We start from the raw sequence: 27,860 nt of genomic DNA, 5'->3' as shown, positions 1-27,860 counted from the left end.
CTATATAAATCTATTAATTTTTGAAGTGGCGGTGGAGGCACGGCTAAAAGTATTTGAAAACAGTCAAACACAGATAGGTGAACATTGGCACCAGCAGGTTGTCGTTCATTGTGGTGCACCCTTCCACCATCGCCGAAAGCATTGCTGAGCATATAATGTTGTTAAAGGAGAAATCGTTTTGGCCTAACAGCTTGAACAGAACCAGGCCTCCTGCGGTAGCTGCTACGAACGCAACAGATCCTTCAACCGTTTTCTTGGTCCCTGGCCAGCAATTGGCTCCTATCCGTTTTCCCAGAAGCGACGCGAACGAGTCACCAAGTCCAACAGTGACCAGACCTGCAATGGCTTCCGGAGCCTCGGGGTCGAACCAGATCGGCAGCGCAACGCCCAGCACCAGGAAGAGGTATGACGACACGACTTTGCCCTTTAAGTCCTTTTCATCCAGGAAATCAGTAAACTTCTGCTGGAAAAAGCTGCCGAATGGAGGAATCCGCAACACTCTTTGCAATTCCACCAGCAACAACAGGCCAAATAGTCCGATCAATGCCAGAGAAGCCATCTGCGGATCAACGAGCAGCGGGTATGACAAAGCTGCAAACAAGACGAAATGCCACACTTTTCTGCGCACGTCCAATGGAAACACCGGCGCAATAATGAACAGAGAAGGCAGGACAATGAAAAGTCCACAGAGCCAGAGCTGGAAGATGAACCATTTAGACTCTGTTTCCTGAACGTATTTTTGCACCCACAAAAGAGGATTCTCCTTGAGCACCGGTGTCAGAAAGTATATTGAGAGATGCACTCCTATGCCATAGAATGCCGCCTGCAAGATCGCAAGAACAGCCCAGTTGCGGTCGGTGTTTTCGTACACCAGGTAAATTGCGTAGCAGACTGCGGTGGCCGCGGAAAATGAAACCATGAGTTTTTGGAGGATCTGAAGGTGCACAGGGGATTGCGCGTTGATGAACATGATCAAAGCGACGGCGAGAGTTCCCAGAATGTTTCTTTCGCTTTTGGAGAACGACGTAGGAGCCACGTACTCCAACAGGGACGTAACAGTTACGTGCCACACCGGCCCAGCGAGGACAAGGACAAACGGCAAAGAGTCGCTATTTTCGTGTGATGTAAGCAGCTGAATTTCCAGGAGCACAGCGACTCCAATTTTCACCAGCTCCTGCAAATCAGACACCATCGCGACAGAGCCTGCAACAAGAACCAGATTTCTTGGGCTTCGCATGAGAGAAATGGCAAGTGGAATAAAGACGGCATAGATGAGTTCCAGTTCCGGCAGCTGCGGAGCATTTTGGCCTGTGACTTTATATTTCTTCCAGAGGTGGTGGAAGACGACGGCCACTTGACAGACAACACACAACAATGTGAAGATAGAGTCGTACAAATACTGCACATTGAAAGAATCGCCTTTCGACTTGTCGTTGAACAAGACATATATCACGTTTGCCACAAAGAGAAGTACAAACCACTGAATCCAGTCTGCTATCGAGGCCTGTCTATCAACAAGCTCGAAAACATATTGAGCTATACCGATTGATTGTAGCAGGCCATCAGAAGTAGTAGGCGCTGGAGAAACTGGATCCTCTTCCTCAACGAGAGGCTCAGCTTTCTTTATTTGTGATCTCGTGGACCGCCTTGTGGCCTGTTTTCTAGGGCCCATAGCTAAAACTGAAAGATGAAAAATTAATTTGAATTAAGTCTTTATTTTGTAGGTCTGCTACCAAATATATTTGATCCGACTCTGACAGAGCTCGAACCTTGTCTGAGAGCCTCTTCGAAATCGTTACTCATTCCCATGCTCAGCTCCAATTTTCTTCCGAGCTCGGCCTCTAGCTTTTTGCTAACTTCCACAAGGGTTTTGAAATCCTGGTTTTCGTCGCTCGATATCGATTGCACAATCGACCCAATGGTCATCAAGCCTTCGAGATTGAGCTTCGGACACTCGCTGACGATGATTTTTGCCAATTGCAAACAGTCTTCTGGAGCTATTCCAGACTTCTGCTCCTCGCCAGAGGTGTTCACTTGGATGTAGACGTTGATAATCGGTTTTCCCGACTGCTCACGCACATCGTTCAACTTGCGCGCTTTTTTCTCGGTATCAATCGTTTCCACAGCGTACAGGTTATCTATGTTCTTCGCAAGGTCCTTGGTTTTGTTCGTTTGCAATCCGCCAATGAAATGCCATTGAATATCCTTTGGCAGCACCTTGGCTTTCTCTAAAAGCTCTTGGACGTAGTTCTCACCAAAATGTCTGTATCCGGCGTCGTACAGTGCTTTGATATCGCTAGCCGGCTTGAACTTCGACACACACACTAGTCGAGCCTTATCGTTCAGCTCCTTGACCCTCTGGGCAATCTTATTGGCATTCGAGACTAGTTCGGCGCCTCTCTCGGATGTGTAGTCCAAACTCATGGATGGAAAATGCTTAAGTCTAATAAACACTCGGGACCTTATCAAAGTGAACATTTTTTTCTAGTAAAAACCACGCTAAAATGATATATTTTAGATGTTATCTAACAGATCTGTCAACGTGCCCACCAAAATGTCCGCCAGGCCAGAGACGGTGCACCGCAGAGTAATGCGCAGCACGCGAGCATCTTGAGGGTTTGTCTCGATCCGCATCAAGCATCCTGCTCCACCTGCTGCCATGCTCAATATACCCGTGCACACGATATTGTGCATGTTGTAGTCGATGTTCTTGAGCAGATTGAATCCAAAAAGCTGCATGGTCCGGCTCAGAATCACCGTCTGCATCGGCGACGAGAGCCGAATCACCTTTTGGCACTCTCCACCAGGCAAACTGCTGACCTGACTCCATCTGGTAAAGAATGACTCCTTGGACAGAGGCGTACCTCTGACCATGATCTTCCCAACCACGGCTGGAAGTCGTAGCTTGTATTGGCACAGAGTCCCGCACACAAACGATATATTGATGCTCGGTACCTCTCTGTCCAGGTACGGTTTCCGTACGGTGACGTCGAAGATCTGGACCGATTTCGAATTGGCGGTGATGGTGGATTCTGGATGTTTGATGATTTTAACCACATAGCCCGGGTCCTCGGTATTGATCAAGTTAGCAGCCACCTCGCTTGTAAGCCCGGTGATCGTACCGGGCGACTTGTTGGAATAAGAAAGCTCATAGTGCAGCTGAGCGTGATTTCTTCTAAGTCTGAATAAAATTTTGAACAGCGAGTCCTCGTAGAAGATACCCTGGTCGTAATGCAAGAGACGGTAGTATCCCTCTTTCCAGTTGGGGCTGAATGCTGGAAGATGGTCGACAGATGGGTTTGCAGTGGAATTGTACGAGAAGTGCGAGTCCGAGAAGTGCGACATAGACCGTGACGAGTCGTCGGTGTCTGGCCGGCTTATACTGGCAGCAGCGGTGTTGAGCGATGGCGACATAAGCGAATTGGTGTTCTTCCGGCTTCTCGGGCGAGGCGGAGCCGGTTTCTTGGGCGATTTGGGTCTTTCTAGCGACGACGTCGAGCGCGCAGCATACGGCAGACTCAGCTGGAAGCTCTGTTGCAGCTGCTGAACGTTCCCCAATCTGGAGACCAAAGGCGAGATTTTGGACTGGAACGGAGGCATGTCCACCACCACGAGATTCAACAACGAGCTGTCTGGCAGAGCGACCAGCTTGGCGTACTCCAGACACCGCTGCTGGATTTCCGCGCTGAAAGAGTTGGATTCCTGTTCGTACAATTCCAAAATTCGGGGTCTAAGCTGCGGCTCGTGGACGTAGAACTTCAAGAAACTCGAGAGCAGAACACATCTGGCCATGACAGTGGTCTGGAAGTAGCAATTGTAGAGCAGCTCAAACTGCTGCACAAGCGGAACATCCAGCTGTATACCAAACTCGCCGAGTAAGAATGCTGCCAGCTTCACCATAGACTCTGGATAAGTACCGGATTTGAGGGCATTGTAGGAGAGGCGGCACGCGGGGGCCTGAATGGAGTCATTGTTGACGACGATCTGGATCAGCCTCTGGCGCACCTCTTCGTCGAGATAGTTTCCTGCCACGGAGATCAGCTTCATCATGGTGGTGACATACCAGGTAGCGTTTGTGGCATATTTCTCGGCGAGCACGGCGATCTTGACGGCAACCTCGGACTTCATGGCGAAGTCAGTCACAGAAAGGTAATCCAGAAGCTGTCGGCACATTTGCTCGACCGTGTCCGAGTTGCAAATAATATATATTAGATCCAGCGATAGTCTTCTCACAGAAACGTCTTTGTCGCGAAGCAGGGAGAAAATCTGCTCTATGTGCTTGTTGATAGTCACCAAAACGGGCCCGTCGTTTCTTGCCGCGAGCTTTGCCAGAGCGGCAAGACTCAGGTAGCGCGTGTTTGTTTCAGCGGACTGCAACAGCTGGCAGAGCGCATCGGCTGCGATTGTCGATTGGTCGGGCGACGGGTCCACGTGTGCGGCCAGCGACACGGCGCCCAGTAGGACGAAATCCCTCGTGTGCCGTGCCTCGGCAGACATCAGCGGGGCCTGCGATATGGCTGTGGAAATGGCCCGCTGGATCACAGTCTTCACGGTGTGCATATTGGCCTGGTCGAGGGGCATTGCGTCGACGTTCGGGACCAGCGTCTCGAGCAGCTGGAACAGCTTGACAGTCAGCCACGGTGCAGGGATGCCGTGGTACATGTGCGAGGCGGGACATTCGGCATCGACAACGATCTTGTGCAATTTTTCAAGGGCTAGCGTGGTGCAGCTGGTGCAGAGGTCCAGGTCCAGTTTGGCGATATATTGGATCAGCGAAACGGCAGCGATGCTGAGTCCAAAATCAGAGTCGTTGATCAGCGGTGCAACGCGGGAAACCAAGCCCGAGTGTCTGGTGACTAGGAGGGGATCGATTTTGAGCAGCTGCAGCAGCGTCAGAACGGCTTTTTTGCGGACCAAACTGGATGAAACGGGCGACCTTATCAAATTGAAAACCTCGTCCTCAAAAGCCCTGCTGTACATGTCTGAGTCCGCCACAGAAGAGAGAAATTGGAGCGCAAGACAAACAAAGTCCTCCTTCTGATGGGCGAGATCGTTGTGAATAGTCTCAAATATCGCGTCAACGGCCTCTGTGCGCGTCTGGTAGAACAGCGACAGGGCTAGATACCCAATGGATTTTTCAGAGTACACTTTTGACCCGGCAAGGGCCATTGCCTCGCTCAGGCCAAACGTGAGCTCGTGGCCCATAAGATAGATATACAGCAGCTTGCAGATGTACTTCTTGCGATGATAGCCTGACAGGTTGGGCTGCTGGAACTGCTTCTGAATGTGCACGAGCTCAGATTGGACGCGTCTGTCCTCCTGCTCCTGTTCCTTGGAGTTTCGGATGTCCGTGATGAATTGGACAAGACCCTTCATTTGCGACATGATTACAATAAATTTATGTCTCGATTTTTTTTAATATTGAACTAAACTATAGGTTGGCATTGTCTACATATTTTCTAAGATCGGCTTGAGAGCCAGATTTCGGAACAAGGGTCTCAGAACCCGCTCGGGTCATTGGCCGCGGCATCGTCTGGTCGTCGTATGCAAATCTGGAAGACGTTGGAGAGAACGACCTCGCACCAGGAGAAACCTTACGGACCTGTTCGGCTAGCGTTCCGCTAGGCTTGTAAGTCTTTTTGTAGTTGATGTCCACAGGGTTGAACATTGCAATTGAGTCTCTGATCTGGTGAGGCGAAGGCTGCGACGAATTCGTCTGGCTTGGCCCCCATTGCGTGTTTTCAATAGGACTGAAGTTCTGCTGCATCACCGCTGGAGACTGGCCCTTCTTGCCGGTGTATTTGCGTTGCTTTTCGAACTGTGTGAAGGTCTCCAAAGTAGAGTTTCGGTTGTTTAGTTCGTGGGGCGATGGAAGGTTTTCCAGCTTCTGTTTGACTGGATAGTGCTGGGGTTTTCTCTGTTGTGCAGCCATCTGCCGGTAGTAATGCGCCTGCGACTGTTGCTGGTTCAGAATGTTCTGGATATGCTGGTGAGGATAGAATGGGTGGCCTTGCTGTTGCACTGGGACGGCTCCGTTGTCCAAGTAGACAGATGACGCGTAACTTGCACGATGATCGTTTATAGAAGTGTCCAATGTCAGCTCCGGTCTGCCATTACCATTAGCGTATTCGAAATCCGTCTCTTCGCCCTGTTGTTGTGCGGAGACGTCATTTTCCTGGCTTGGCTCGCTTGCATATTCCGGCTGATGTGATGAATCTTGCTCCTCGTTTTGCGGCAGCTGCGGCAAAGGTGGCATGTCTTGGTCTTCGAAAAACATGTGGTTTGACTTTTTCGACTTCAGAGAGTTCTCTCTTGAGAAATAAACTTTGTAGACAGACTTCATTCTGTTGATCTGTTCCTCCTCTTCAGGGGAAATCGGTATATGTTCTGCTACGAGAACTTCGTTCAAATCGGGAACCTCCGCAGTTTCAGCTTCTGGAAGAGCTTTACTTACCGGAGAGCTGGATACCATCTCGTTCTCTGGCACATTTGTATGCTCCTCCAATGGCACAATTTCTGGAACGTAATCGGATGCAAATTGATCGGGATCCTCATGATCTGGCTCAATGTCCTGAGGCTGAACGTTTGCATCTTGATTGCAACTGTGACGATGAGCCACAGAAGCGTCTGTGTCGTCGAACGAGTACTTGTGACTATCGTCAGCATCATAGGACATCCGGTGCCCTGGATCGGTTGTCTCGTAGAACTTATCATCGTCAGATTCCTCTGGGTCACCAGGTGGACCAGAAGTCGGCGGGGAAAAAGTATTATCGGGTTGAGAGTACACTGTTGAGGACTTCTGAGGAGTTTCAGGAGACTTGTCGGAGCTATGTGGCCCAAGAGTTCTGCCCAAGTCCTCAGTGGATCTCTCAAAACCAGTGAGATCTCCAGAGTTTTCTGAAAACAAGGACCTCCTCGAATGATTATTAGAGCTGAACCGAGCACTCTCTGGCACCTTGTAACCCGGATAAACGCCCCCAAGCTGTCTAGAAAGCTGATCCAGGGAATGCTTGGAGGTGGAGTCGTCGACACGCGGCAAAACAAAGGACTCCACGTGACCACGGGGGGTTCCCAGCATGTTATCTGTTCCGAGACTTAATTGAGACGTGTTATAATAAGATCCTGCCTTATTATTGGAGCTCTGGTCCTTTTCGTCAAGTACTGCTTGTGGATAACGAGCGTTAGACGCATCGAATGGGTTTTCGCTCGCGTTTCTGGCTGCGAATATTTCCTCCTTGGTTGGATAGTCCGGTAACACTGTGTTGTCCCCATAAAAGTCGGGATCATTGTCGTCAAGAGCCTCCTTCTTATTACGTTTCCAGGCTCTCCAGATGAAAAACGCAACCACCATTGCCACCACGGCGACGGGTATCACCACCGCGAGCACAATACTCGTGGAATTCAAGTCGTCGCTGGTTTGGCAATACTGCGTCCCCTTTGAGCATTTGTCCTTTTTGACAAGCATTATATTCGTTGTCTATCACGTAAACTCAGCGAAGGTTGGCTAATATATGAATGAAATGAGAGACATAAACAGATCGGACTGTTTAGAATGTATTTGGAAGAGATATTCACGCTTTTTTTACGTGAAATTAAATGCTAGCTATCGACAAAAAAACAAATACGGATCTAATTTCATAACATCAACACGATCCACAAAAATTTTCATTCCAAATCTGGCAGGGGTTATGTAATTCTGTCGAATGTGTTCGAATACGAGATCCCACCACCACGGAGAAGGGCCGTATGAATCCAGACAGAGTAAAACGTGTAGCTAAGATGACTGTACTGCATCATCAAGCACTAGTGAAAGCACTAAAATGACTTGTCTCAATGCAGCTTTTAAGAGGTTTAGTTTGCGTATATACGGGTTACGGGTTCCCAAGATCTCTAAAGAGTATCAATCGGGAATGAGTTCCAAAAATTCGAGTAATGCCTTTTCAAGTAAAGACAGATCCCGGATGGCTCTGGTAAAAGGCAAGAGCCATGTTCGAAGAATCTGATCTTCAGGCGTTCACTAAGAAAAAAAAAAATAGCTCAAGTTTTCGACTTTTATACCAAGTTCACAGAGGCCGGGTAATCAATCCCAAGCGGCAAGGTTTGGTAGCTGGCTGAGTGAATGACTGCTGAAGGTGTCAAGAAGCTCACAGATTCGTGATCTGTGCTACATTGTATGACAATCCATCTGATTATCAATTTTCTGGTGTCCTGGAAATAGTGAAAGGGGCTTTAGAGTCTCAATAATTTCTGCTAGGTTTTGTTCCTGGAATTAGGAAGAATGGACAATGAATTCCATCTAAGTGAATTCAAAAGCATCAAAAAGCTTGGATCGGGCCGCTTTGGTAAGGTGCTACTGGTTGCCACATCCAGGGACCACCATATCTCGGATTTAGCCAGTGTAAATGGAGAGTTTTACTATGCAATAAAGATAGTAGGTAACACGAAACTGGACAAACCGATTCTGAATTTGTCCAATGTGTCCAACATCAACCGAGTAAAGAACGAGGTTCGCATAATTAAGCTACTGCGCGGTTTTCAGCATCCCAACATTCTTCAATCATACAGCATAATCAGCCACTCTTCCAATAATCGAATATATTTTGTTAGCGAGTACTGTTCCATTGGAGAGCTGAATCGCACAAATTTTGCAACATATCCGACCACAAGGGATAAGATGGAGAACATACAGACCAAGCTCCGAGACGTGGTCAATGGGCTGGAATTCCTCCACTTGCAGAATATCATACACAGGGACATTAAACCATCCAATTTACTAGTTGATCATCACGGCAGGGTCAAGATCTCAGACTTCGGAACATGCTATAAACTCACAGGAAACGAGCTAGAAGACAATTTTGAGGTGTTCAAGAAGATCGTGGGGACGCCGTTGTTTATAGCTCCGGAAATCTGCGAAAACGAAAACACAAAGGAGCAGACTACAGGCAAATCTGGCTTCTCGCTCTTCAAGTTTAAAAAAGAAAAAGAGTCTGATCCGGGGTACAAGATTGATGTCTGGTCCCTGGGAATCACTTTGTTTTATCTCTTCTTCGAGACTTTCCCTTTCTACAATGAAAACGAGTTTAAATTGTTTCATGACGTGGTAGAAAATGACATTGTATTCCCGCCGTTCGCAGAGTGCTACACGCTGAAAAGGCTTACAGATGCCAACTATGGCTACGATTACAACTCAAAGCTGGTGTCGTACTTCAAGTCTCTTGTTGAACTGCTGCGCAAAATGTTGGAAAAGAGGCCCGAGAACCGGGTCGCATTGAGAGCCGTCAAAACACACAAGCTGCTGAAGTATTTTGCTGACTCAAAAACTCACCACGCATACCTCAAACTCAACGACACGGTGCTCAAGAGCTCCGGCAGCTCGGGCCACCTATTACGCAATTCACGCTCGGGAGACCTCCTTAGCGATTTCGACGAGGTGGCAGACACGTCGCGTTTCAAAGGATTTTCCAAGCTGTTGAATCTTTCCGGCTCTGCGACGCCTGAATCCGACCTGTCTGAAGCCTCAGTCATAAACAACTCTGCTGTCTCGCTGCCTATCAACACAAAACACCGCCATCTTCAGAACGCCAACGAACACCAAATTAATAAGCCTGTTGCTCCGTTCGTTGCTCCACAGGCCGCCAAAAATAGAAATTCTGTTAACACCATCAACTCATTACCCACAAAGCTTACCGAGGTGGTCGCGCCCGACCTCCATAGCCCGCTGCTCGCGCAACCAACTGTTGCTCCGCCAAAAATTTACTCGACAAGCTCTGCGGCCTCCACAGGCTCGAGCACAACATCGTTGAGCAAGCTCAAAGTCAGCAATAGAGTCAACTTCAAGGACGTGCTCGGCGAAAACTATAACTCGCGCAAAATGTACACGATGGACCAATTTCTAAGTAGGGATTAATAAAGCATGGTGCATAGTTTATATTCATGCATAGGTTCTACAAAAAACGAATTCTCGTAGCGAGCTCAGACAATCAAGTGAGAGCCGCGGTACTGGAACTTAGAACCAGTTTGGCCAAAAGCGTCCACTGTCTTCTGTCTAGCAGGGAAGTCCTCCAGCGACTTGGCATAAGTGGCAACAGAATGCGCAATGAGCTGGGTGTTGACCACAAATGCGTCGTAGGCAAGGTTGCTAAGGTTGTCACACAGACTGTGATAGCAAGGGTCGAGAACCTCACCATTGAAAGCATTCTTTTTCTCAGCACCCGCAGCAATTCCTCCACCTGGGATCCCATTTTCAATGAAGCCAACATAGTCGGATCTGCCGTCGAAGGGAATGAGAACATAATCTAGTCCCTTCGACTCGTAGTAGTCAATGTAGAGATTTTTCAGCTCCTCAGATCCAACTGGGTTCACAGCGTTGGAAGCGTTGTAGACTTCGTACTCGTAATTTGGAGATGCCATCATATCGTAATCCATGAAAAGTCTGATTTTGAAGTTTTCTTCCGGAGAAAGTGTCTCTGCATAGTAGTTGGAGCCAAGAAGACCTTCCTCTTCAGCAGCCCACCATGCGAATCTGACCTTGTTGTTGACCTTGAAGTTGGACAGTTGCTTGGCAACCTCTAACAACGAAATTGTACCAGACCCGTCGTCGTTGATACCTGGGCCAGCAGCAACGCTGTCAGAATGAGCACCAAGCATAACAACGTTGTCTGGATCACCCTCAATAGTCTCTGCAATGACGTTCAGGGTGTAGATTTCTCCAACAAATGAGTCAACCATAACGGAAGCGTTTAAAGAGGTGTTGTGCAAAAGAGAAGCATACTTTTCACCCTCTAGCTTCGAGATGCCAACAGTAGGAGCAACAACAGCTCCTTTAGGAGGAACACCTAAAGTTCCTCTGATGCTGCCCTCCTCGTTATTGTAAATGATGGCGGCCTTGGCACCAAGATTGCCGGCGTTCTGGGATTTCTGGCCAAATGGACACACACCTCTTTGGACTAGAACAATGGAACCTTCGGTGTCCTCTGGGAAATCCGAAAGGTCGCATCCATTGTTGGAGACAAGAACCAGCGGGCCGCTCACATAATCCTTGTTTGGAGTAGGTGGGCTCATATCCATCTCGGTGAGCGAGTCTGGCTTAGTCCCGTTGATAAAGGCTCCCATGCTGTAAATCTCACTCATATAAGCGGGGAATTTTTGAACGGAGACGTTGTAATATCCGCCAAGTTTGTGGATTTCCTTCTTGATGTAGTCAATTGTTTTCCAGTGGCCCTTGGAGCCAATGACTCTTGTTGGATGTCCAAATTGAGCCACAGAGTGCTCAGCAATTTTGAAAAGGTCCTCGGCTCTGCTTCTCAAGGCATCTTCGGTAATGAGTCCCTGCAATGTCTCAGAGTCGACTTCGGGCAAAAAGTCTTGCTCGTGAGGGTCCAGGTTGAGGACTTGTTGCTCAGTTCCAACAAGCGGCATGGCAGATGCCACAGAAGCCGAAATCCCGGCTAAAACCAACGCGGACAATTTCATAGCAAATAAGTAAAAACGAATGTAACTTCCGAAAGAGAGATTGCAACTGGACAGCTAAACGAATCGCTTTCCAAGGGCAAATAGGTCTTTTTTGAAACTATTTTATTATCAAAAAAGTCAGTCATACGCCCATTCAGATAAGAAAATGTGGCTCTTTGACATCCTTACACCGTCTCGATACTTAAACTAGTAGCACTGCGTTCACGACTCCGTCTCTGTCTGGTTCGTTGGTGATTTGAGCGTACTTACCCCAGACGACCTTACCTCCAGCGGTCACCATTCCCATTTCAGACACGTTGACTTCGATGATGGTTCCCTTGGTGAGCACACCGAGGGTGGTGTACATCGGCGACTGAGGATTCTTCTTGACGGACAGGATAGGCAGCAAGACCGTCACCTTCAGCTCTGGATGCGTCACATTGGCCTTTTTCTGCCTCAATGCGGATGGGCGAATGATTCTCTCCAGTTTCACTGGTCTTCTAGTAAATCCTTCACCAACAAATGTGTGCTTGGTGATCATTCTCTTCCACGATTTTGACTTGGACTTTCCTGTCTTCACCACCTTGAACATCTCTTCTTCACTGATACCGCGCACTTTCGGTAATGGAACAGAAAACTTGTCTGCTTTCTCCATTCTCTTCTGTTTAAGCGAGGAAGTAATGGCCTTTGCTGTGGTCTGTTGCTGTCTGTCTAACAAATATGTAGGTAATGCTTCTCCATCGTCCTCCTTTGGTTTCTTTGGACCCTTAACTTTGCTCTCCTCGTGGGCCTTGATCTTCTTACGCATGGCCACTTTCTCAGAGTAACGCTTCTTGGCGAATTGCTTTCCTTTCCATCCCTTCAAGGTCTGGGCATTTTCGGCAACCTTGTGAAGCTCTCTTGCTTCTCTCTTTCTTTTGCGCTCTTCATAATCCAGCCGTCTTCCGTGCTGCTTAATATGCTGCTCAATATACTCGTTCTGAGGCATTTGGAATAATGTTTATCAAAGATAAATTTGATCTTAAAATTTTTCTTACGGCAGTGCATAAAATTTTAGATCTGAAAAATACTTATCCCATGTCTGTGGAACAGCTGCTTAAATCGATCACGGAGTCAATAGAGCTGACGTCGTCCTCGTTGGACAACGTGGTGGCGTATTTGGAGGACTCGGAGAAAGTTCCAGAGCTTGTGCAGTCGCTTGCTAAAGAGTCAGAGTCTACTCAGGAAATAGAAGGGGTCTCCTTGCTTTCTCTGAAGAATAATAGCATGCTATCATACATCAATAATCTTTTGGTCATTCTTGGTTCGCGCATAAGCCTGATGAAAGATGGAGACACAGAGATGTTTGATAATGCCGTCAAGAATAGCATAGTCCAACGAGTCGCGCTAGACAGGGGTGTCAAGCCTTTAGAAAAGAAACTTAATTATCAGCTCGACAAATTGGTGAGTGCATACCAGCGTCGAGAAAAAGAGCAAAATGACGCTAGCGAAAAAGTGCAGGAAATGGTGAATAACAACGCCAGCGAGGACAGCGAGAATAGTGAGGATGAGGACGAAGGGCTGAATTACAGGCCAGACGCTTCTGCGTTCATGAAAAAAGACTCAAAGCAAGAAACCTCAGAGAAAGACGAGGACGATGGGAAGTACCGTCCACCGAAAATTGCTGCCGCTTTGCCCCCACAGACGTTCTCCGAATCCGACACTACGCAGAAACGCCGCCGAAACCTGCAATCCATGGACGAGTATTTGGAAGAGCTTAGCGAAGCTCCTGCTGTGGAGACTTCCATTGGCTCTACGATTGTTGACAAGGGACGAGACATGAAGACCAGGCGCCAACTGGAAAAAGAGGCCGAAATCCAGCGTTACGAAGAAGAGAATTTCACACGTCTTCCTGCTTCGCAACTGAAAATGTCTGCAAAGGAAAAGCGCAAGAAGAAACAAAACGAATTCTTCGGAGAAGACTGGAGTATGTTTGATAATTCCAGGGACGTGACGACCGAGAAGAAGCGCAAGAGACTCAGTGCATGGGAGCGTGCAAAGCGTAGAAAGGATTAGGGTAAATTCTAAATCTCTTGTTCATACAAAAAAATACACCATATTTCAAAGTAGTCGCAAACCGTCTCGAGTCATAAGCCATGTATCATAAAAATCTTTCGGCGTCATTAGGGCGCACGCGTTGCAAATCGATAGGAGGCAACAGTTGAGAGGTGCTCTCTAGTTTCTTGTCCGCATCGTTGAGGATGCCCATAACCTTGTTGTGGATGCGCTTACCAAAGGAGGCGTGCCGAACCATTGGTAGCATTGGCTTGATGGCGAGTGCGAATCTCACTTTGTTCTCTGGCGAGGAATTGTCCATGGCGGTCTGCACAACGTAGTTTCCGAACTGGTCTTTGACTAGGACTCCGAGAACCTGAGACTGCAAAAGAGCGTCCACCAAAGGGTTGAAGCCGTGGTCGAACTTGATCTTGAGACACTTCTCAACCACGTTTGAGGAAAATTTCTGTGTGGAAAGATCGCAAATGAAGGGCACCATGATCATCACGAGCTCAGAGTTCAGAGACGGGATATCCAGCGAAATCAGAAACTGGACCACGTAGTTGCCAAATTGGTCCTGCATCAGCTGGTACGAGTTCGCGACGATCTCAGAGCCCAGCTGCAGAACCTGCTGGTGGTTGCACCTGTTCAGCAGCTTCTGCAGAACGCAGCAGCCATGCTTATGGGTGGAGATCTTGACTATGTTGTTACAGATGGAGTCGATGATGAACTGCAGGTCGTCATTCTGAAACTTGGCGATGCACTTTTGGACCACATGATTACCGTTCAGGTCCTGGATTAGGCTGACAACGTGCGGAGTCAGACAGTTCTGCAAAAGGCGGTAATGGCCAGTGGTCGAAAGACAGTCAATGAGCTTCTGGCAAGCGCGAGTGCCGTGCTGATTTCTGCAGATGGTATGAATAAACGGGGCAATATTGGTGAGAATCAGGTTGAGCTCTTCAGCGCTCGCGTTGAGGATGATCTTCTGTATGAGATAGTTGCCAAACGGGTCCATCATAAGCTCTATTGAGTGCTGGTGGACCTCTCTGAAGATCAACGGGTAGTTTTTCCCGAAATCCTCGTCAATCTTCTTTTGCAAAAAACGACAGCCAAACTGGTCTTTCGACAAGGCAAGGACGTCCGTGGAGTCGTCCAGCACCGTCGGATAAGAAGATACGCTCTTGCGAGAGCTCTGTTGCGGGACAGCCTGTGATGGTGAGATGGTCAAATTCTGGAATTGTTTCTCAAACGAAGGCACGCTGACGGGGCCTTGCAATGACATGAAGCGGTTTCTGGCAAACTTTTGCTGTTGCGCAGGCTCGTCTGGAGTCGGGACCTGGTTGGGATCTATGCTAGCAGGAAGCCCCAAACTGTCAAGCTCGGGGATGTGGTAAGCAGCGCCCAGCGCATTGGTGCTAGAAGACCCCCATGGAGAATAGAGTTTGAAATTTGGGGGCTGATTCCAAATGGTGTTGGAAAAAGAGCTTTTCCGGGACTGTGATTCTATAGCGCCAGGCTGTTGGGTGAAGTAGTCCGGAGGAGTGAGCGGTTCTGCGGTGGCATTTGCCGCGCCGACATATATATCTGAGATCGTAGTACTGCTTCCACCGACACCGTGGGTCAGAGAGCCAGGGGTCGGGTTCAAGATGGAAGAATTGAGAGAGGAGAGCGAGTTGTGATGGTGATGGGTGTAGTGCGTGTAATTGTCTGCTCCTTCGGGAGACATAAAAACTTGCGCCGTAGGGGTGGACATCAGGCCAGGAGATAGCCGAGGCATCTGACTGGCGTCCTTTAGGTTTTTGGAAAACTCGCTCAGAGAGAGGGTAGATGTCTTTTCGCGTGGAGCGGTGGACTTGTCGTAATCGAATTGCTTTCGGAGTCAGCGCACAAATAATATAATACTTACCATTATGTGAGCGCCAGGGGATGTGATGGATCAGAGATGCGAATTATACTGTACTTGTAGCAACTAATGGGCCGTTCTAAAAAAGGAAGAGATCAATTAATGTTTCATTGGACTTTTAAGTCGTTTACCACTCTGTTCTCGCCTGCACGCCTCGCCTAAAAAGAAAATTCCTGTTCCCAGTAGCCGGTTTGCACGGGTGAGTTAAAATTATTACGGATCTTCTTGATCTCAAATTATTGTTGCAGGGAGGAGTGGATTTATGCACATCCGTGCACCGCGTGACCAGTTCCCGTACGACCTCAAACATGGTCTTGGGATGGCTGCTGCATATGCATGATTGGGCTAGATTTTCGTATGTTGGGTACAGCAATCCTTGAGGAAGGAGGCAGTGCAGGTGCTTGTCGTTTCCGTGATTAGATAAGTGAAGCGAATCCACCTAATTTAGTCGCGAAGAATAAAAAAAAAGAAAAAAGAACATGTGACGCGTCGACCGACCGACCCCACGATCGGAAATACCACCGCGTCGATAGTCGCTTTAATGCCTCCAATTTTTGAAAACCCCCTTTTAAACAGCTGAACCTCAACCTGTACTATTATCCATAAATCATGGCCTCCGTATTTTTGGGAGTCTATGTCGCTCTGTACGACTACCAGGCCCAGAACGACGAGGAGCTTTCCATCCAGGAAAACGATCTTCTTTACCTTCTCGAAAAGTCCGATATAGATGACTGGTGGAAAGTGAAAAAGAGAGTCGTCGACGCAGACGTCGAAGAACCCTCGGGACTGGTTCCCAGTACCTACATCGAGCCGGCGAAGGTGATAGGCCATGCCAGAGCCCTGTACGACTATGACAAACAGACAGAGGAGGAACTCACCTTCACCGAAGGCGCCCAATTCGACGTTTACGATACCTCTGATCAAAACTGGACTCTTGTTGGCTTGAATGGTCAGCAATTTGGATTTGTGCCTGCTAATTACATAGAGATGGGGCAGACTCAACAGCCTGCCTTACAAGCGCCACAACTGTCTTCCTATGGATCCAGTACCGCTCTGAGAAATTTCCCTCCTCCTCCGCAGAGAGCCGACGTGCGTGAGGAAAGAGCTCCATCGATCGCATCTCCTGCACCACAGATGCCTACTCGGCCGAATCTGGCCGACTCTGTGCGTTCTCCAGACGAGGAAGCGCCTCCTCCGATGCCTTCCAGACCAAGAAGCAGCACCGTTAATTCCAGAAGAAGCGTGGTTTCCGACACGTATGCCGAGTCACGCGACTCTGATGGTGTGCCAGCCACTCAGGACAACGATGCATTTGTGAAGGACGACTTCTTCACCTGGACGGTGTACGAGATTGACGGCAGGAAGAAAAAGAAGGCCACATTTGCCATTGGCAACTCGTCGATTTTCATCACTCCGAGCGGGTCGTCGGATTCCAGAGATTGGAGCATCAACGATTTGCTCAGTTACAGCCACGAGAAGAAGCATGTGTTCCTAGACTTCAAGAACCCGACTGCTTCTTATGAGTTGCATGCTGGAACCAAAGATTCTGCAGAGGCTATTGTGTCGATCTTGGGAGATCTCAAAGGCATGGCCTCGATGAATGTCCTAAAGGACGTCAAGGAGGCTTCAATTCCCAACACGAAGAAACAGGGGAAGATCATTTACGACTTCGAGGCCGCCTCTCCAGACGAGCTCACCTGTTTTGAGGGCGATACCGTCAACATCATTAACGACAAAAAGAGCAAGGACTGGTGGATGGTGCAGAACGTCGAAACCGGAGAACAAGGGGTTGTCCCTTCAAACTACGTCAAGGTTATCGGCCCAAGCTCTGGATCCGCTGCGGCCGCCGGCCTGAGGTCGTTGTTCTCCAGGAAAGGCTCTTCCTCGTCGCTGAGTCCGAAAAAGAAACGTGTCGAGAAGGAGAAGAAAAAGGAGGCCGAAAGAGAGTTGGCTATCGAAAGAGAGGAGCTGGAGAGACAGAGACGTCGCCAGCAGCGCAAAGAGAGGGAGCTCAGGGACCGTTCTGAAAGAGAGAGAATCAGAAAAGCCGACGAAAGGGAAAGAGAAAAAAGAGCCAAATCCAGCTCCAAGCACAAGGACTCGTCAAAGCCCAACCCCTACCGTGTTCGTACGTGGATCGACAGATCTGGCTCTTTCAAAGTCGAGGCCGAGTTTCTCGGATGTTCTGATGGGAAGATCCATTTGCATAAAGTGAACGGTGTCAAGATCGCTGTTGCTGCTCAGAAGTTATCTGTGGAGGACTTGGAGTTTGTGGAGAGGATTACCGGCATGTCCCTGGAGTCTTACAAGGACAAAAAGCAGTCGCCTCCTCAGCGTTCGGAGCCTGCTCCAGCTGTTGTTGCGGCTCCAGAAAAACCAAAGAGCTCTGCTATACCGTTCAACGAGAAATTGTATGAATTTTGGTTCGACTTCTTTGTCACTTGTGGAGTCGACGCAAACGTTTGTGACAAGTATGCCAGAAACTTTACCACAGAGCAGATGGACGAGGCTATCATGGCAGACATCGATACTCCTTTGATGAGAACACTTGGATTGAAAGAGGGAGATATTTTGAGAGTCAACAAGTATCTGGATAGCAGGTTCAATCGCAAGCCAGAGCCTATCTCGACCCAGCCAACTAACGGCGGCCTCTTCAGTACCAATGACGGCTCGTTAAAGACCAACAAGGCCAACGCATCGTCGGACTCGGTGAACGGCCAAAATCTGAAGCAGCAGTTCGAAGACGACGCCTGGTCCTTGAAGCCGGCTGCTAAGACTGGTGAGTCCAGGCCAGTGACACCACAGCTCACTGGATCGATCCAGGATCTAGTGAATATCAAGCCAATGGAGCCAACCAAGAGTGGCCTTGTCGAGTCTTCAGCTTCAGCTCCTGCGCCTCAAAAGCCTACATCGACGGGATCGGCCAGTACCCTTCCAGCTGTTACCCCTCAGAAGACTTCGGGCACGCTGAATCCGCAATTGACAGCCATGCAGACCGGTGCCCTGATGGCAATGCCTACCGGTTTCATGCCTATCACCATGGTTCCTATGCTTACAGGCCAAGCCACCGGCTTGATACCTTTGCAGCCAACAGGAAAGATCATGCCGGCTACCACTTTTGCTCAAAGGACCGGAGGCACCATGCCAGCCACTACCTTTGCTCAGAAGACAGGTGGCTTCATGCCTGTGACCACATTTGGCTCTTTTGCTCAGCCTCAGCCTACGGGAGGCTTAGTGCCTCTGCAGCCAACGGGTCTGGTGATCAACAAGACAGGAGGAATGCAAAGAACTGGAGGCAATCTGGTGCCTTTGCAGACCAGCTTCCCAGCAATGCAGGCTACCATGAAAACAGGTGGCTTGATGGGACAACCTCTTGGCACGTTTGGACAGCAGACTGGCCTGCAAGGCGGAGTGATGGGACAGCAGACTGGATTCCAAAATGGTGGTTTCGGCCAGCCAACCGGCTTCCAATCCGGGTATCAGCCAGGTTTCCAGCCAAGCATCCAGCCAAACTTTCAACCGAACTTCCAAACAGGTCTCCAAACAGGAGCACAGACAGGATTACAAAATGGACTAACGGGTCAGCGTACCGGCTTTGTTCCTCAGAGCCAGTTCGGTATGAACCAGCTCAGCAATATGTTTGCGCAAACGTCGCTCGGTGGTCCAACGGGTGTAAATAACATGAACGGCATGAGTACCGGCTTCAACACCATGTCGAACCCGGCCTCGAGCTTCAATACGGGTCTGAATATGAATGGCATGAACCAGTTCCCACCGACCAGCTTTAATTCTTCGTTCAACGAGCCTTTAACTTCGCAGCCAACTGGACTGGGCTTTGGTAATGCTCCATCCACATCTTTTGGGCTCCAAAGTCAACCTACCGGCAAGAGAGCTAATCTGGCTAATGCTACCGCAGATAATCCGTTCGGATTTTAGGAGTTCTATAAGTACAATTAGTCAATTCGTATACACTTCAAAGCCGAAATAAATAGAGAAAACTCAAGCTGGTGGATAATTAGAAGGGTCATTGCTTGACTGAGGCGGCCGCCGCAGCAGCAGCCACGGCCGCGGCCGTTGCCTCAGACTCATCGGTCATTCCTTCGTCTTTCGACTGCATGTCATTTCCTTCTGTAAGGAACTCGATAGGCTCTCCGTTGGCGTTGAACAGGTGATTAGGAAGCGCTCCGTAAAGCCAGAAAAGACCTTTGTTTTTCTTGATCCGGTAGTTTTCCAGAAGTCGAACCACATCTTCTTCCGTGACGCCTGGGTTCCGTTTTGCCTCACTTTCAATGAATTCAATAACCTTCTTTCTTCTCTGAGCACTTTTGGCAATCCTTCCGCGTCTCCATCTGGTACCGTACCTTCTTTCGAGCGATTTCAAGGGTTCCTGATTTCTGTAGCCTATATTCCACTCCTCCCACAGGTCCTGCACCGATTTTGCTCTAGAATTGAGGTCGACCTCGGGCAAGTTGGCGTCGTTCGAGTACGACTTTCCCGAATGGTCCAACTCGTCATCTGGCAGGGACTCTGACATGGTCTTTTGTTTCTTGACGGCTCCAAGAGAATCCTGCTCTAATCCGTGTTTCGGAAGACCATTTTGGGCCTGCTGTGCGACTTGGAACATCATCAGTCTTGCGTCGATATCTTTGGCAGAAATCTTTGAATCTCCTCCATTCTGCTGCTGGTTGGACTCGTACGTGTCTGAGAGCGTGGCAGCCAGAGTTGCAATGGAACCAGCCTTATTTCTCAGTTCTGCCAAAGAGTTCGAAATGGAGTCGAATGAGGTGGCAATCGATTCCGACAAATCTTTGAGCTGGGTCAAGAAAAGTGTATTGAGGTGTTCCGACGTGTTAGGCACGTTGGCCTGAGCTATCCTTTCGTCTTGATTCGACATTATTTGTTTATGTTTTCAGTAGTCCCGTCGATAGTCGAATTGAAAGAAATAATACCAGTTGTTGGTAGCGTGTTGAAACAAGTTTGTTTGCGACTTCTTTGCAAGCTACAACGATGATGACAAACAGCTGAAGCGGTAGTCCGAAGGTTTCGCTAAAAACAAAAGCCGAAAGATATGCTGACGACACCGACAAGTGAGTAAAAATGACAAAGGGGGAGAACGTCCGACGCGACGATTGGACGACTGGACGATTTTCATTGGACGAAATTCCGCAAAAGAAAAGCGGGGGGCAAAGTTGCAGGAGAGCAAAAAAGGGGGATGCGAAGCCGTGGAACGAAACGAGCCTGTGAAGGGCACTTACGGAAGCCATACAGAGAGCTATAATACTGATATTCGGAGTCTTCGGGCTACGACAGAGGTATCAACTGCAATTATTCATTTCTACTTTTCATTGGCCTAAAAGATTAAGGTTTGAGTTCACGCTGCATCATAGCTTGCCGATGGACCCCACCCCGCCACACAACTATTTCCATAACCCACGCACGGGTGCTTTGTGTAAGACATTGAGAAGCGTTAAATGCTGCTCGAAAAAGCTTCGTTTTCCAGCCATAAAAATCAGCCACACACAGCCACAAACGCGTTTATTGAGCACCCCAAACAAAAACAATACTTATGGATTGGTTCAGGAAAAAGAACGACGAGGACTCGTTGGAGCTTCGAAAGTCCCAGGCGGCGAACGCAAAAGTGAAGCTAACAGATATGCTGTACAATGGCGGCAAGCTTCAACCTGATGAGACTGTCTTTTCCAGCGAGGGAGAAAAGAAAGCAGGAGAGTTCAGCGCGGAGCTCAATCGCCAACTCAAAGAGAAGGAGGAGCGGATTTTGCGAAATAAGCGAATCAGAAGCAGGGAAGAGCCGCTGAAAGAGAACATCGATGCCCGTCCAAAGCTCGAGGTAGAGAAGGTCGAATTGCAGGAGCTTAGGCGCCGAGTGAGCAAGCTAGAAGGGTTGTTAGAGGACGAGCGGCTCCGTCGGGGGCTTCTGGAACGCAAGCTAGGGGAGGAAAGAAGAGAGCTGGAGGTACAAAGAGACGAGCTTGAAAGACGCAAGCAGGATTTCAGTGCACACGAACAGCAGCAGGAGTCGCGCATCGAGAGGCTCCAACGCAGATACGAGGAGATAATACAAGAAAGCGAGTCCTGGAAAACCGAGAAGAAAAAGCTGGAAGCGAAACTCGACGCGAAAAACAGAGAATACAGACAGCTGGAGCAGAAATTAAGAGACCAGCGGGTTTTGCAGCGCAAGACAGAAAAGCTGGAAGCCGTGATTGAACAGCAGGAAATGGAGATCAAAAGGTTGAAAGGTATGCTCAGAACCAAAGACGACGAGTGCGAGGACTTGCTGGTGAAAAACAGACAGCTGACGAGGAAAGTCCACAACTTGCAGAGCAACAATCCGCCTGCGAGAAAAGAGGAACCAGTATTGGAAGCGACTTTAGACACAGAGCTGCTACACAAGCTTTCCTTGAGCGAGATAATCAGGGATGCAGGGAAACAGCGCCAGCCGTCCGAGGTCAAGGAAACGGACCACGGCCTTTCTGAGAGCCCTTCATTATGGGCTCGGTCACCATCTACAACAACCCTGTTCCACTCCAAGCCAGCGGAAAACACGGACTATCTGCTAAACTTGTAATGTACATTAGACATACAAAAATATAGGAGCGTTACCCGGCCCCCTAGAAAGTATGGGGTCATATATATGCGAGACGTAACACCTTATATACTTGTGTTGTCTGTCTATGTCGATAGTACGGTATAACGACAAGCTTTTGAGCGTTGTTCACCATAATAAGTCGCTGAACTCAGTTGTGATATACAACTCTGAGACAGAGAACCTGGAGCTAGTCAAGCTGGATCACGAGGAATCTAATGGTTCTCATGGCAGAAGGCGTCGGTCTGTTCCGTCCCAATTCGAATTTGTTTGTCCTGACTGCGGCTACCAGTGCAACATCAATCCTCCCTCTTCGAACGAGTCCCCTCGAAGGTCGTCAGGGTCCGATTTTTTGCGAAACGATTATTTCAGGCTCCTGGCTCGAGCAGATTCTGGAAACGAATCCAACAAAGAGCTGATCTCTACATTAATTCGCCAGGCGCATCCTGCTGATATAGACCAGATACCCGTGGAGCTGATCAACCAGGGCTATTTCAAGAAATTTTTCTCTGTTTTGGGAGACCTAGGGAACGGGTCTAACGGCAAAGTGCTAAAGGTCGAGCATAAACTTTTCAATCTGCAATTGGGGGTATTTGCCTTGAAAAAGATAGCTATTGGCAATCATTTCGGTAACTTGGTTCGCATCTTGAACGAGGTCAAGTTTCTTTACAGTCTCACAGAGTCATCCAATACCACTAATGCCAACATTATAAAATACAATCACGTGTGGCTCGAGGTCGATCAGATCAGCAGCTTCGGACCGCAGGTTCCTGTTGTGTTTATCTTATTCGAGTACTGTGATGGGGGTACGCTTGAGCAGTTTATAGAGAACCTTTTGCAGCCTAAATTCGACATCAAGCTGGAGAAAATGCGTCGTCGCATGAAGAAAAGGGGAATAACGGGAGCGGGCACAGACCGGCGGTACCTGAACAATTTTGAAATCTACAAAATCTTCAAAGATGTCTTGAATGGATTGCATCACTTGCATGAACAGAAGACCCTTCATAGAGACCTCAAACCGTCAAACTGTTTGTTTAAGACGAGCTTTCCAGACGACTACAAGCCGATCGACTCGGTTGATGACCTGGGACAGATCCCAAATCTTGTGGTCAGCGATTTCGGCGAGTCCATCATGGAGAACTCCAAAAGAAATTCCACCGGATGCACAGGTACACTAGAGTTCTGTGCTCCAGAATTGTTTGAGGAGGTCGACCCTGGACAGCTACACGATTTTTCTTACTACTCAGATGTTTACTCACTAGGAATGATACTATATTACATATGTTTTGGAAAGCTGCCATTCAAGTCTTCTGATCAAAACGCGATTCGTGAAGAAATCGTGAGTTGCAATCTGTTTGAAGACATTGACAAGTTGCGCAAAGATGGGTTGCTGCCAGATTATTTGCGCTTGATAAGACTCATGTGCGACCCTGATGCCAAAAAACGGCCAACCTGCGAGCAGGTGATGTCAGAGATGGAACAGATCCACGATAAGCTTGCCAGGCAAAGCTACAAGAAGTTTGCTCTGGCAAGAGCGTTGTGGCAGACAGGCCTGAACATAGCTCAGATTCTGCTCAACATCCGGCTGTGTCCATATCCGGCGCTAAACAATCTCCAGTTCGTGTTGGTAGGGGTGCTGATTTCACAGAAGAACGTGCGGTATCTGACGTGGCTCGAAATCGCACTCACAATGCTGTTTCTCGCTCTCAGCATTGGCAGCTACTGGACTGGTTTTTTTTCAAGCTCAGATCAATGATTCCATTGTTGTCTGCCGAGAATTCGTGAAACAGCTTATCGTCAACACTGTCAACCACATACTCAAAAAGCTCTATCAAGCCAATATTCTCCTTTGCACTCACCTTGAAATATTTGCAGATCTCGGGGTTAACATTGAGAAACTGGCGTATTTCGTCTTCGAAAGCACATTCTCCACTCACAAGATCACATTTGTTGCCCACAAGGACAAGCTTGAGAGAGGAGTTGTTGTCGCTCTTGTAAGTTTCCAACTCTTTTATCCAGTATTCAGCCTTCCTGAAACTATCTATACTAGTCATATCAAACACAATAAATGCCATATTTGAGTTTCTGTAGTATAGCGGTGTGAGATTGTGAAACCTCTCCTGTCCAGCGGTATCCCAAATCTGCAAATTGACCATCTTGTCGCCATTGTCTTTGCTGACCTTTTTGGACACAAAAGCGGCACCAACAGTGGACGCCTTTGTATCGTCAAACGTGCCATTTTGTACGCGTTGTATTATTGATGATTTTCCCACAGAGGACTCCCCAAGCAGCACCAACTTGAAATCAGCACTGAGTCGCGGGCTCACGACATCAAAGTCCATATGAGGAATAACGGTGGTCATTTTATAGATAAGATTTTTATCTGCCGGTAAAATTACATAATCCACGAGGATTTATTTAGGGGAAAGAAAAGGGAATAATCAATATCTGACCACAGTGACATGGCTCCATTTTGTAAATTCTCCTTGGACCTTAAACCGTCTGAAGGGCTTGGGTTTATTGAATTGGGCAGGTCTCTTTATCAGATATCCTCGTTACTTCGCAAACATGGTATGCACAACGACATTCGCTTTATCTATGCCAACGAATCGAAAACTACAGTTCTTCAGCTGACCAAGCTAAACATCAATCTCGTGTTTGATGCCTGCAGCCATGTCTTGCTGCTTATCGAAATAAACCAGGTAGGCAGTTACGGCGTCGAGTACAAATATAAAGGCGAATCCATGTCCTCCTTCCACTTCAAACACATCTACAACAAGATATTCGGTCCGACGTATCCGGGTACCAAGGACGAAGCATCAAAGAGCTACAGACTCTCGTATCCAGGAATTGCTTTTCTGTTCAATATCGAGGGCGTAGCTCTGAATCAGGGCAGCGACGACCTGATTAGGACCCTAAACAACAATAAAGATGATATCAATTGCTACTCGATCACTATTTTCAAGGGAGATAGCTGGCTCGAGGGTGCTCAGAAAATAAGGGATGTTATTGAAGATACTAATATGACTAGCAAAATCCGTCAGTTATCTGACCTATTCCCATCAGCTAATGGTTCACAAAAGGCCATGGGCTACGCTTCGATTGATTTGCAAGCGAGACCGTGCGTATCAATCCCTGAATACTCCCAAATTGCTCTTGTTGTTGGAGTTTCCACTATGCAGGAGGTGACGTCCAAACTTGGGCCTCCAGACGACACCCTACTGAAATACAGAGAGATCACCAGTTACGGTTCTAAGAGTATCAAGATATACAAAATCCATAATTACTTCCGGTACGGATTGGATTTGATTTATGTGCTTGACGAAACCAAGAATGGGTCAAGTATTCTCGCAAAGATCACTATACATTGCAATATCGAGAACTCGCTGGAATTTTTGAAATATGAGAAACTTAATTTCAAAATCGAATCCTTGACCTCAACGGAGACAGTATACAGCCATCAGTCATTTGACGAAATCCAAAAGCTCTTGCCCCGAGAATTAAAGAATAAGTTTGTTTTTTTGAACAGGAAAGAGTATGAGATCAACTCTTTCAGCATAAACTCTGATAACGCATTTGAAGTTATTGATTACGAGGACAATTTTGACAGCAGTACATCCGTAGAGGACGAAAGTACGTCCAGCGCGAACGCAGAAGAAAACGAAGAGTACAAGAACTGGGGACTAACAAAGCTTTTTGGGTACGGCAGGTGCTTATTCGAAATTCTTATTGACGGCAACAGGATCAGTTCGGTCACAATAGTTTAATTTAATTTGTTCTTCACATCATCATTAGTATATATCATTATTTATAAGTCATATAAAATCCCTAATTAAATCCCAATCCTTCCAACTTAGTATGAGTAACCGATATAAGAATCGATCGCGACGTTTCTATTAAATAAGGTGATTTCGGGAACTTCAATGTCCGTTTTGATATTTGGCATCTGCTGGAAAATCTGAGAGTAGTTGTAATTAAGCCTAATATCTTTGTAAATGTAGTTCTTGAAGTTTGCCAAGGAAATGAAGTAAGGGGCGCACAGTTTCCAAAGTTTGAAGTAGATATCAATCCTCGAGTTTGGATCACTGAAAGTGTACAACTGTTGAGAATTGATGGTAGCGTCTCTCAGTGCGATCCAATCTGCATGAGCAATATACTTCATTCCAGTGGAGGCATTCAAACTGAGTAACTGTCTGAATAGTATTAAAATCTGGTCAGCACCAATGTCAACCGTACCGCATGCTTTCAGACAACATCTGAAGAAGACATTCGTTTTTGAAAAGTTGTTATCTTGTGCCACTTTGAAAATGTATTCCAAAGTGCGAGCATTGCGCCAGATAGTGCTCTTGGAAAGCAGCACATTGATGAAAGGCTCGTCAATCGGTCTGATTGCAGTGTAGTCAGCAATGAGCTGTTGCAGCTCCAAAAAAACCGGCTCTGAAAACTCCGGATTTTTCGCAAAAAATATTGATAAGAACGAGTCATTCAAAGAAGATGAAACAGACGAGTTTGAAGTCTTCTTTGTTTCATAGTCCTTCCATGTCGTCAGCCAGATACGTTTGACTTTCTCAAAGTCCTGGGTGACTTCCCAAGTGTTGGCAAGATACTTCTTGACAAAATTCAACTGGAGAGGCGTCAAATAAGGCATGCTCTCATTGACGGCATCTTTGAAGAACACATCTGCAGTGTCAATATCCTTGCTGAAGCCAATGAAGGACAAGTGCGCCATGGTCATGTAGCTCTTCACATTGATAGGAGGATCAATACCTTTGGAAATGAACCTCGAATAGACGTCAGAGGATAGCTGTTGAAAGACATCCAGCGCATCTTGAGTGCGTCCCTTGAATAGACACACCCTGATCATGCCCACTTGCAACTCGTTGTGCAGTTTTTCATTGCGGCCTTTGCTTGCCTTAATTTTCTCGTACATGCTCCAAACCTCCTCAAAATTAAAGTCTCCGCTCTCAACCAAAAATGGAAAAATCGAGCCCAAGACAGGCTCGGAGGTGAACAAATGATAAAGCTTTGGGTTGCTCTTGCCAGTCTCCCAGATATGAACAGCCTCAAAGGTGAAGCCCAGATCCTTGTAAGCCTTGAAAAGATGGGTCAGTCCGTGAGCATTCAGAGTGATGGAGCCGTCGAGTAAGTTATAAGACACCTCTCGAATGGCACATGTAAGAAGGTAGTGAATATTTTTAATTGGATTCGTGGAATCCTTGTCCAAGTTTTTCTTGAGCTTTGACAGTTCTAGCCTATGGATTCTCAATCCGTTCCTGAGCAATGAGACAAACTCGCCCATTCTCTTTTCGTCTAGCTCCCCGGTCTGGACAAGGGACCGGTACAAGGGAATGATTTTTTTAACGGCTGCCCAAAAATTGTCAACCCCCCCGCTTATCCGGCCGGTAGCCAGATCGTAAGTAGAGTTCTGCAACAAGCATTGGTCAAATGCAAGTAAATCTCGATGGGTGTTGGAGTCTTCTGGGGTATATGAACGCCAATTGTTATTAGAAATTTCATGGGGTGCCACGGTGTAGTTTCCCACGTTTCTCTGTTGGTGTGGAATAACAGTGGAATTGTATTTCTTGGAGCTAAAAGGCTGACCCGAGCCCTGTTGTTCCACAAGACTATTCAATAGTCTTGTCTGAGGTGATGGCTGATGCTGTAGGGCTTTGGTCGACACCCTTTGTCCCTGCTTGAGGGAATTTGAGGTGAGCGATCTGAACATGTTACTGAAAATAAGATGCAGAAGATTTGATGTCGTATTTATTTGCCCCCAGATCACGCTATAATTTTTTTAAATACCTCGTATATCGGAAATTACTGGCTCGAGGTGTCTGCGCCCGAAAAATCACGATCTTCATTTTTGCG

General features: G+C 47.6%; 16 protein-coding genes across 16 annotated transcripts; 6 read left to right on the top strand and 10 right to left on the bottom strand.

Annotated features, from left to right (window-relative positions):
• Nucleotides 1–43: 43 nt before the first annotated feature.
• KL928_002245 (uncharacterized protein) lies at nucleotides 44–1,672 on the bottom strand (the record flags this gene model as incomplete). Its single annotated transcript, XM_043202700.1, has 1 exon — nucleotides 44–1,672. The coding sequence occupies one exon, from the start codon at nucleotides 1,670–1,672 to the stop codon at nucleotides 44–46; it is 1,629 nt and encodes a 542-aa protein (XP_043060450.1).
• Nucleotides 1,673–1,713: 41 nt separating this feature from the next.
• KL928_002244 (uncharacterized protein) lies at nucleotides 1,714–2,478 on the bottom strand (the record flags this gene model as incomplete). The annotated part of the gene is made up of 1 exon (XM_043202699.1): nucleotides 1,714–2,478. The coding sequence occupies one exon, from the start codon at nucleotides 2,476–2,478 to the stop codon at nucleotides 1,714–1,716; it is 765 nt and encodes a 254-aa protein (XP_043060449.1).
• Nucleotides 2,479–2,514: 36 nt separating this feature from the next.
• KL928_002243 (uncharacterized protein) lies at nucleotides 2,515–5,376 on the bottom strand (the record flags this gene model as incomplete). Its single annotated transcript, XM_043202698.1, has 1 exon — nucleotides 2,515–5,376. The coding sequence occupies one exon, from the start codon at nucleotides 5,374–5,376 to the stop codon at nucleotides 2,515–2,517; it is 2,862 nt and encodes a 953-aa protein (XP_043060448.1).
• Nucleotides 5,377–5,431: 55 nt separating this feature from the next.
• On the bottom strand, nucleotides 5,432–7,465 carry KL928_002242 (uncharacterized protein; the record flags this gene model as incomplete). Its single annotated transcript, XM_043202697.1, has 1 exon — nucleotides 5,432–7,465. One exon carries the CDS (start codon nucleotides 7,463–7,465, stop codon nucleotides 5,432–5,434), a length of 2,034 nt encoding a protein of 677 aa, XP_043060447.1.
• Nucleotides 7,466–8,278: 813 nt separating this feature from the next.
• On the top strand, nucleotides 8,279–9,907 carry KL928_002241 (uncharacterized protein; the record flags this gene model as incomplete). Its single annotated transcript, XM_043202696.1, has 1 exon — nucleotides 8,279–9,907. One exon carries the CDS (start codon nucleotides 8,279–8,281, stop codon nucleotides 9,905–9,907), a length of 1,629 nt encoding a protein of 542 aa, XP_043060446.1.
• A 65-nt stretch (nucleotides 9,908–9,972) lies between these two features.
• Nucleotides 9,973–11,472, bottom strand: KL928_002240 (uncharacterized protein; the record flags this gene model as incomplete). Its single annotated transcript, XM_043202695.1, has 1 exon — nucleotides 9,973–11,472. One exon carries the CDS (start codon nucleotides 11,470–11,472, stop codon nucleotides 9,973–9,975), a length of 1,500 nt encoding a protein of 499 aa, XP_043060445.1.
• Nucleotides 11,473–11,653: 181 nt separating this feature from the next.
• Nucleotides 11,654–12,439, bottom strand: KL928_002239 (uncharacterized protein; the record flags this gene model as incomplete). The annotated part of the gene is made up of 1 exon (XM_043202693.1): nucleotides 11,654–12,439. The coding sequence occupies one exon, from the start codon at nucleotides 12,437–12,439 to the stop codon at nucleotides 11,654–11,656; it is 786 nt and encodes a 261-aa protein (XP_043060444.1).
• Nucleotides 12,440–12,528: 89 nt separating this feature from the next.
• KL928_002238 (uncharacterized protein) lies at nucleotides 12,529–13,506 on the top strand (the record flags this gene model as incomplete). The annotated part of the gene is made up of 1 exon (XM_043202692.1): nucleotides 12,529–13,506. The coding sequence occupies one exon, from the start codon at nucleotides 12,529–12,531 to the stop codon at nucleotides 13,504–13,506; it is 978 nt and encodes a 325-aa protein (XP_043060443.1).
• Nucleotides 13,507–13,591: 85 nt separating this feature from the next.
• Nucleotides 13,592–15,262, bottom strand: KL928_002237 (uncharacterized protein; the record flags this gene model as incomplete). Its single annotated transcript, XM_043202691.1, has 1 exon — nucleotides 13,592–15,262. The coding sequence occupies one exon, from the start codon at nucleotides 15,260–15,262 to the stop codon at nucleotides 13,592–13,594; it is 1,671 nt and encodes a 556-aa protein (XP_043060442.1).
• Nucleotides 15,263–15,997: 735 nt separating this feature from the next.
• On the top strand, nucleotides 15,998–19,324 carry KL928_002236 (uncharacterized protein; the record flags this gene model as incomplete). The annotated part of the gene is made up of 1 exon (XM_043202690.1): nucleotides 15,998–19,324. One exon carries the CDS (start codon nucleotides 15,998–16,000, stop codon nucleotides 19,322–19,324), a length of 3,327 nt encoding a protein of 1,108 aa, XP_043060441.1.
• An 88-nt stretch (nucleotides 19,325–19,412) lies between these two features.
• Nucleotides 19,413–20,282, bottom strand: KL928_002235 (uncharacterized protein; the record flags this gene model as incomplete). The annotated part of the gene is made up of 1 exon (XM_043202689.1): nucleotides 19,413–20,282. The coding sequence occupies one exon, from the start codon at nucleotides 20,280–20,282 to the stop codon at nucleotides 19,413–19,415; it is 870 nt and encodes a 289-aa protein (XP_043060440.1).
• Nucleotides 20,283–20,954: 672 nt separating this feature from the next.
• Nucleotides 20,955–21,974, top strand: KL928_002234 (uncharacterized protein; the record flags this gene model as incomplete). The annotated part of the gene is made up of 1 exon (XM_043202688.1): nucleotides 20,955–21,974. The coding sequence occupies one exon, from the start codon at nucleotides 20,955–20,957 to the stop codon at nucleotides 21,972–21,974; it is 1,020 nt and encodes a 339-aa protein (XP_043060439.1).
• Nucleotides 21,975–22,080: 106 nt separating this feature from the next.
• KL928_002233 (uncharacterized protein) lies at nucleotides 22,081–23,748 on the top strand (the record flags this gene model as incomplete). The annotated part of the gene is made up of 1 exon (XM_043202687.1): nucleotides 22,081–23,748. One exon carries the CDS (start codon nucleotides 22,081–22,083, stop codon nucleotides 23,746–23,748), a length of 1,668 nt encoding a protein of 555 aa, XP_043060438.1.
• A 75-nt stretch (nucleotides 23,749–23,823) lies between these two features.
• KL928_002232 (uncharacterized protein) lies at nucleotides 23,824–24,355 on the bottom strand (the record flags this gene model as incomplete). The annotated part of the gene is made up of 2 exons (XM_043202686.1): nucleotides 23,824–23,846; nucleotides 23,917–24,355. The coding sequence occupies 2 exons, from the start codon at nucleotides 24,353–24,355 to the stop codon at nucleotides 23,824–23,826; spliced, it is 462 nt and encodes a 153-aa protein (XP_043060437.1).
• Nucleotides 24,356–24,454: 99 nt separating this feature from the next.
• Nucleotides 24,455–25,759, top strand: KL928_002231 (uncharacterized protein; the record flags this gene model as incomplete). The annotated part of the gene is made up of 1 exon (XM_043202685.1): nucleotides 24,455–25,759. One exon carries the CDS (start codon nucleotides 24,455–24,457, stop codon nucleotides 25,757–25,759), a length of 1,305 nt encoding a protein of 434 aa, XP_043060436.1.
• An 86-nt stretch (nucleotides 25,760–25,845) lies between these two features.
• On the bottom strand, nucleotides 25,846–27,717 carry KL928_002230 (uncharacterized protein; the record flags this gene model as incomplete). The annotated part of the gene is made up of 1 exon (XM_043202684.1): nucleotides 25,846–27,717. One exon carries the CDS (start codon nucleotides 27,715–27,717, stop codon nucleotides 25,846–25,848), a length of 1,872 nt encoding a protein of 623 aa, XP_043060435.1.
• Between the last annotated feature and the right edge of the window lie 143 nt (nucleotides 27,718–27,860).

Source organism: Ogataea angusta, assembly GCF_019207475.1.
Source record: "Ogataea angusta isolate 61-244 chromosome Unknown 61-244_NODE_4_length_877678_cov_91.023368, whole genome shotgun sequence".
Classification (NCBI taxonomy): domain Eukaryota; kingdom Fungi; phylum Ascomycota; class Pichiomycetes; order Pichiales; family Pichiaceae; genus Ogataea; species Ogataea angusta.
This window is presented reverse-complemented; position numbering and strand designations above follow the sequence as displayed.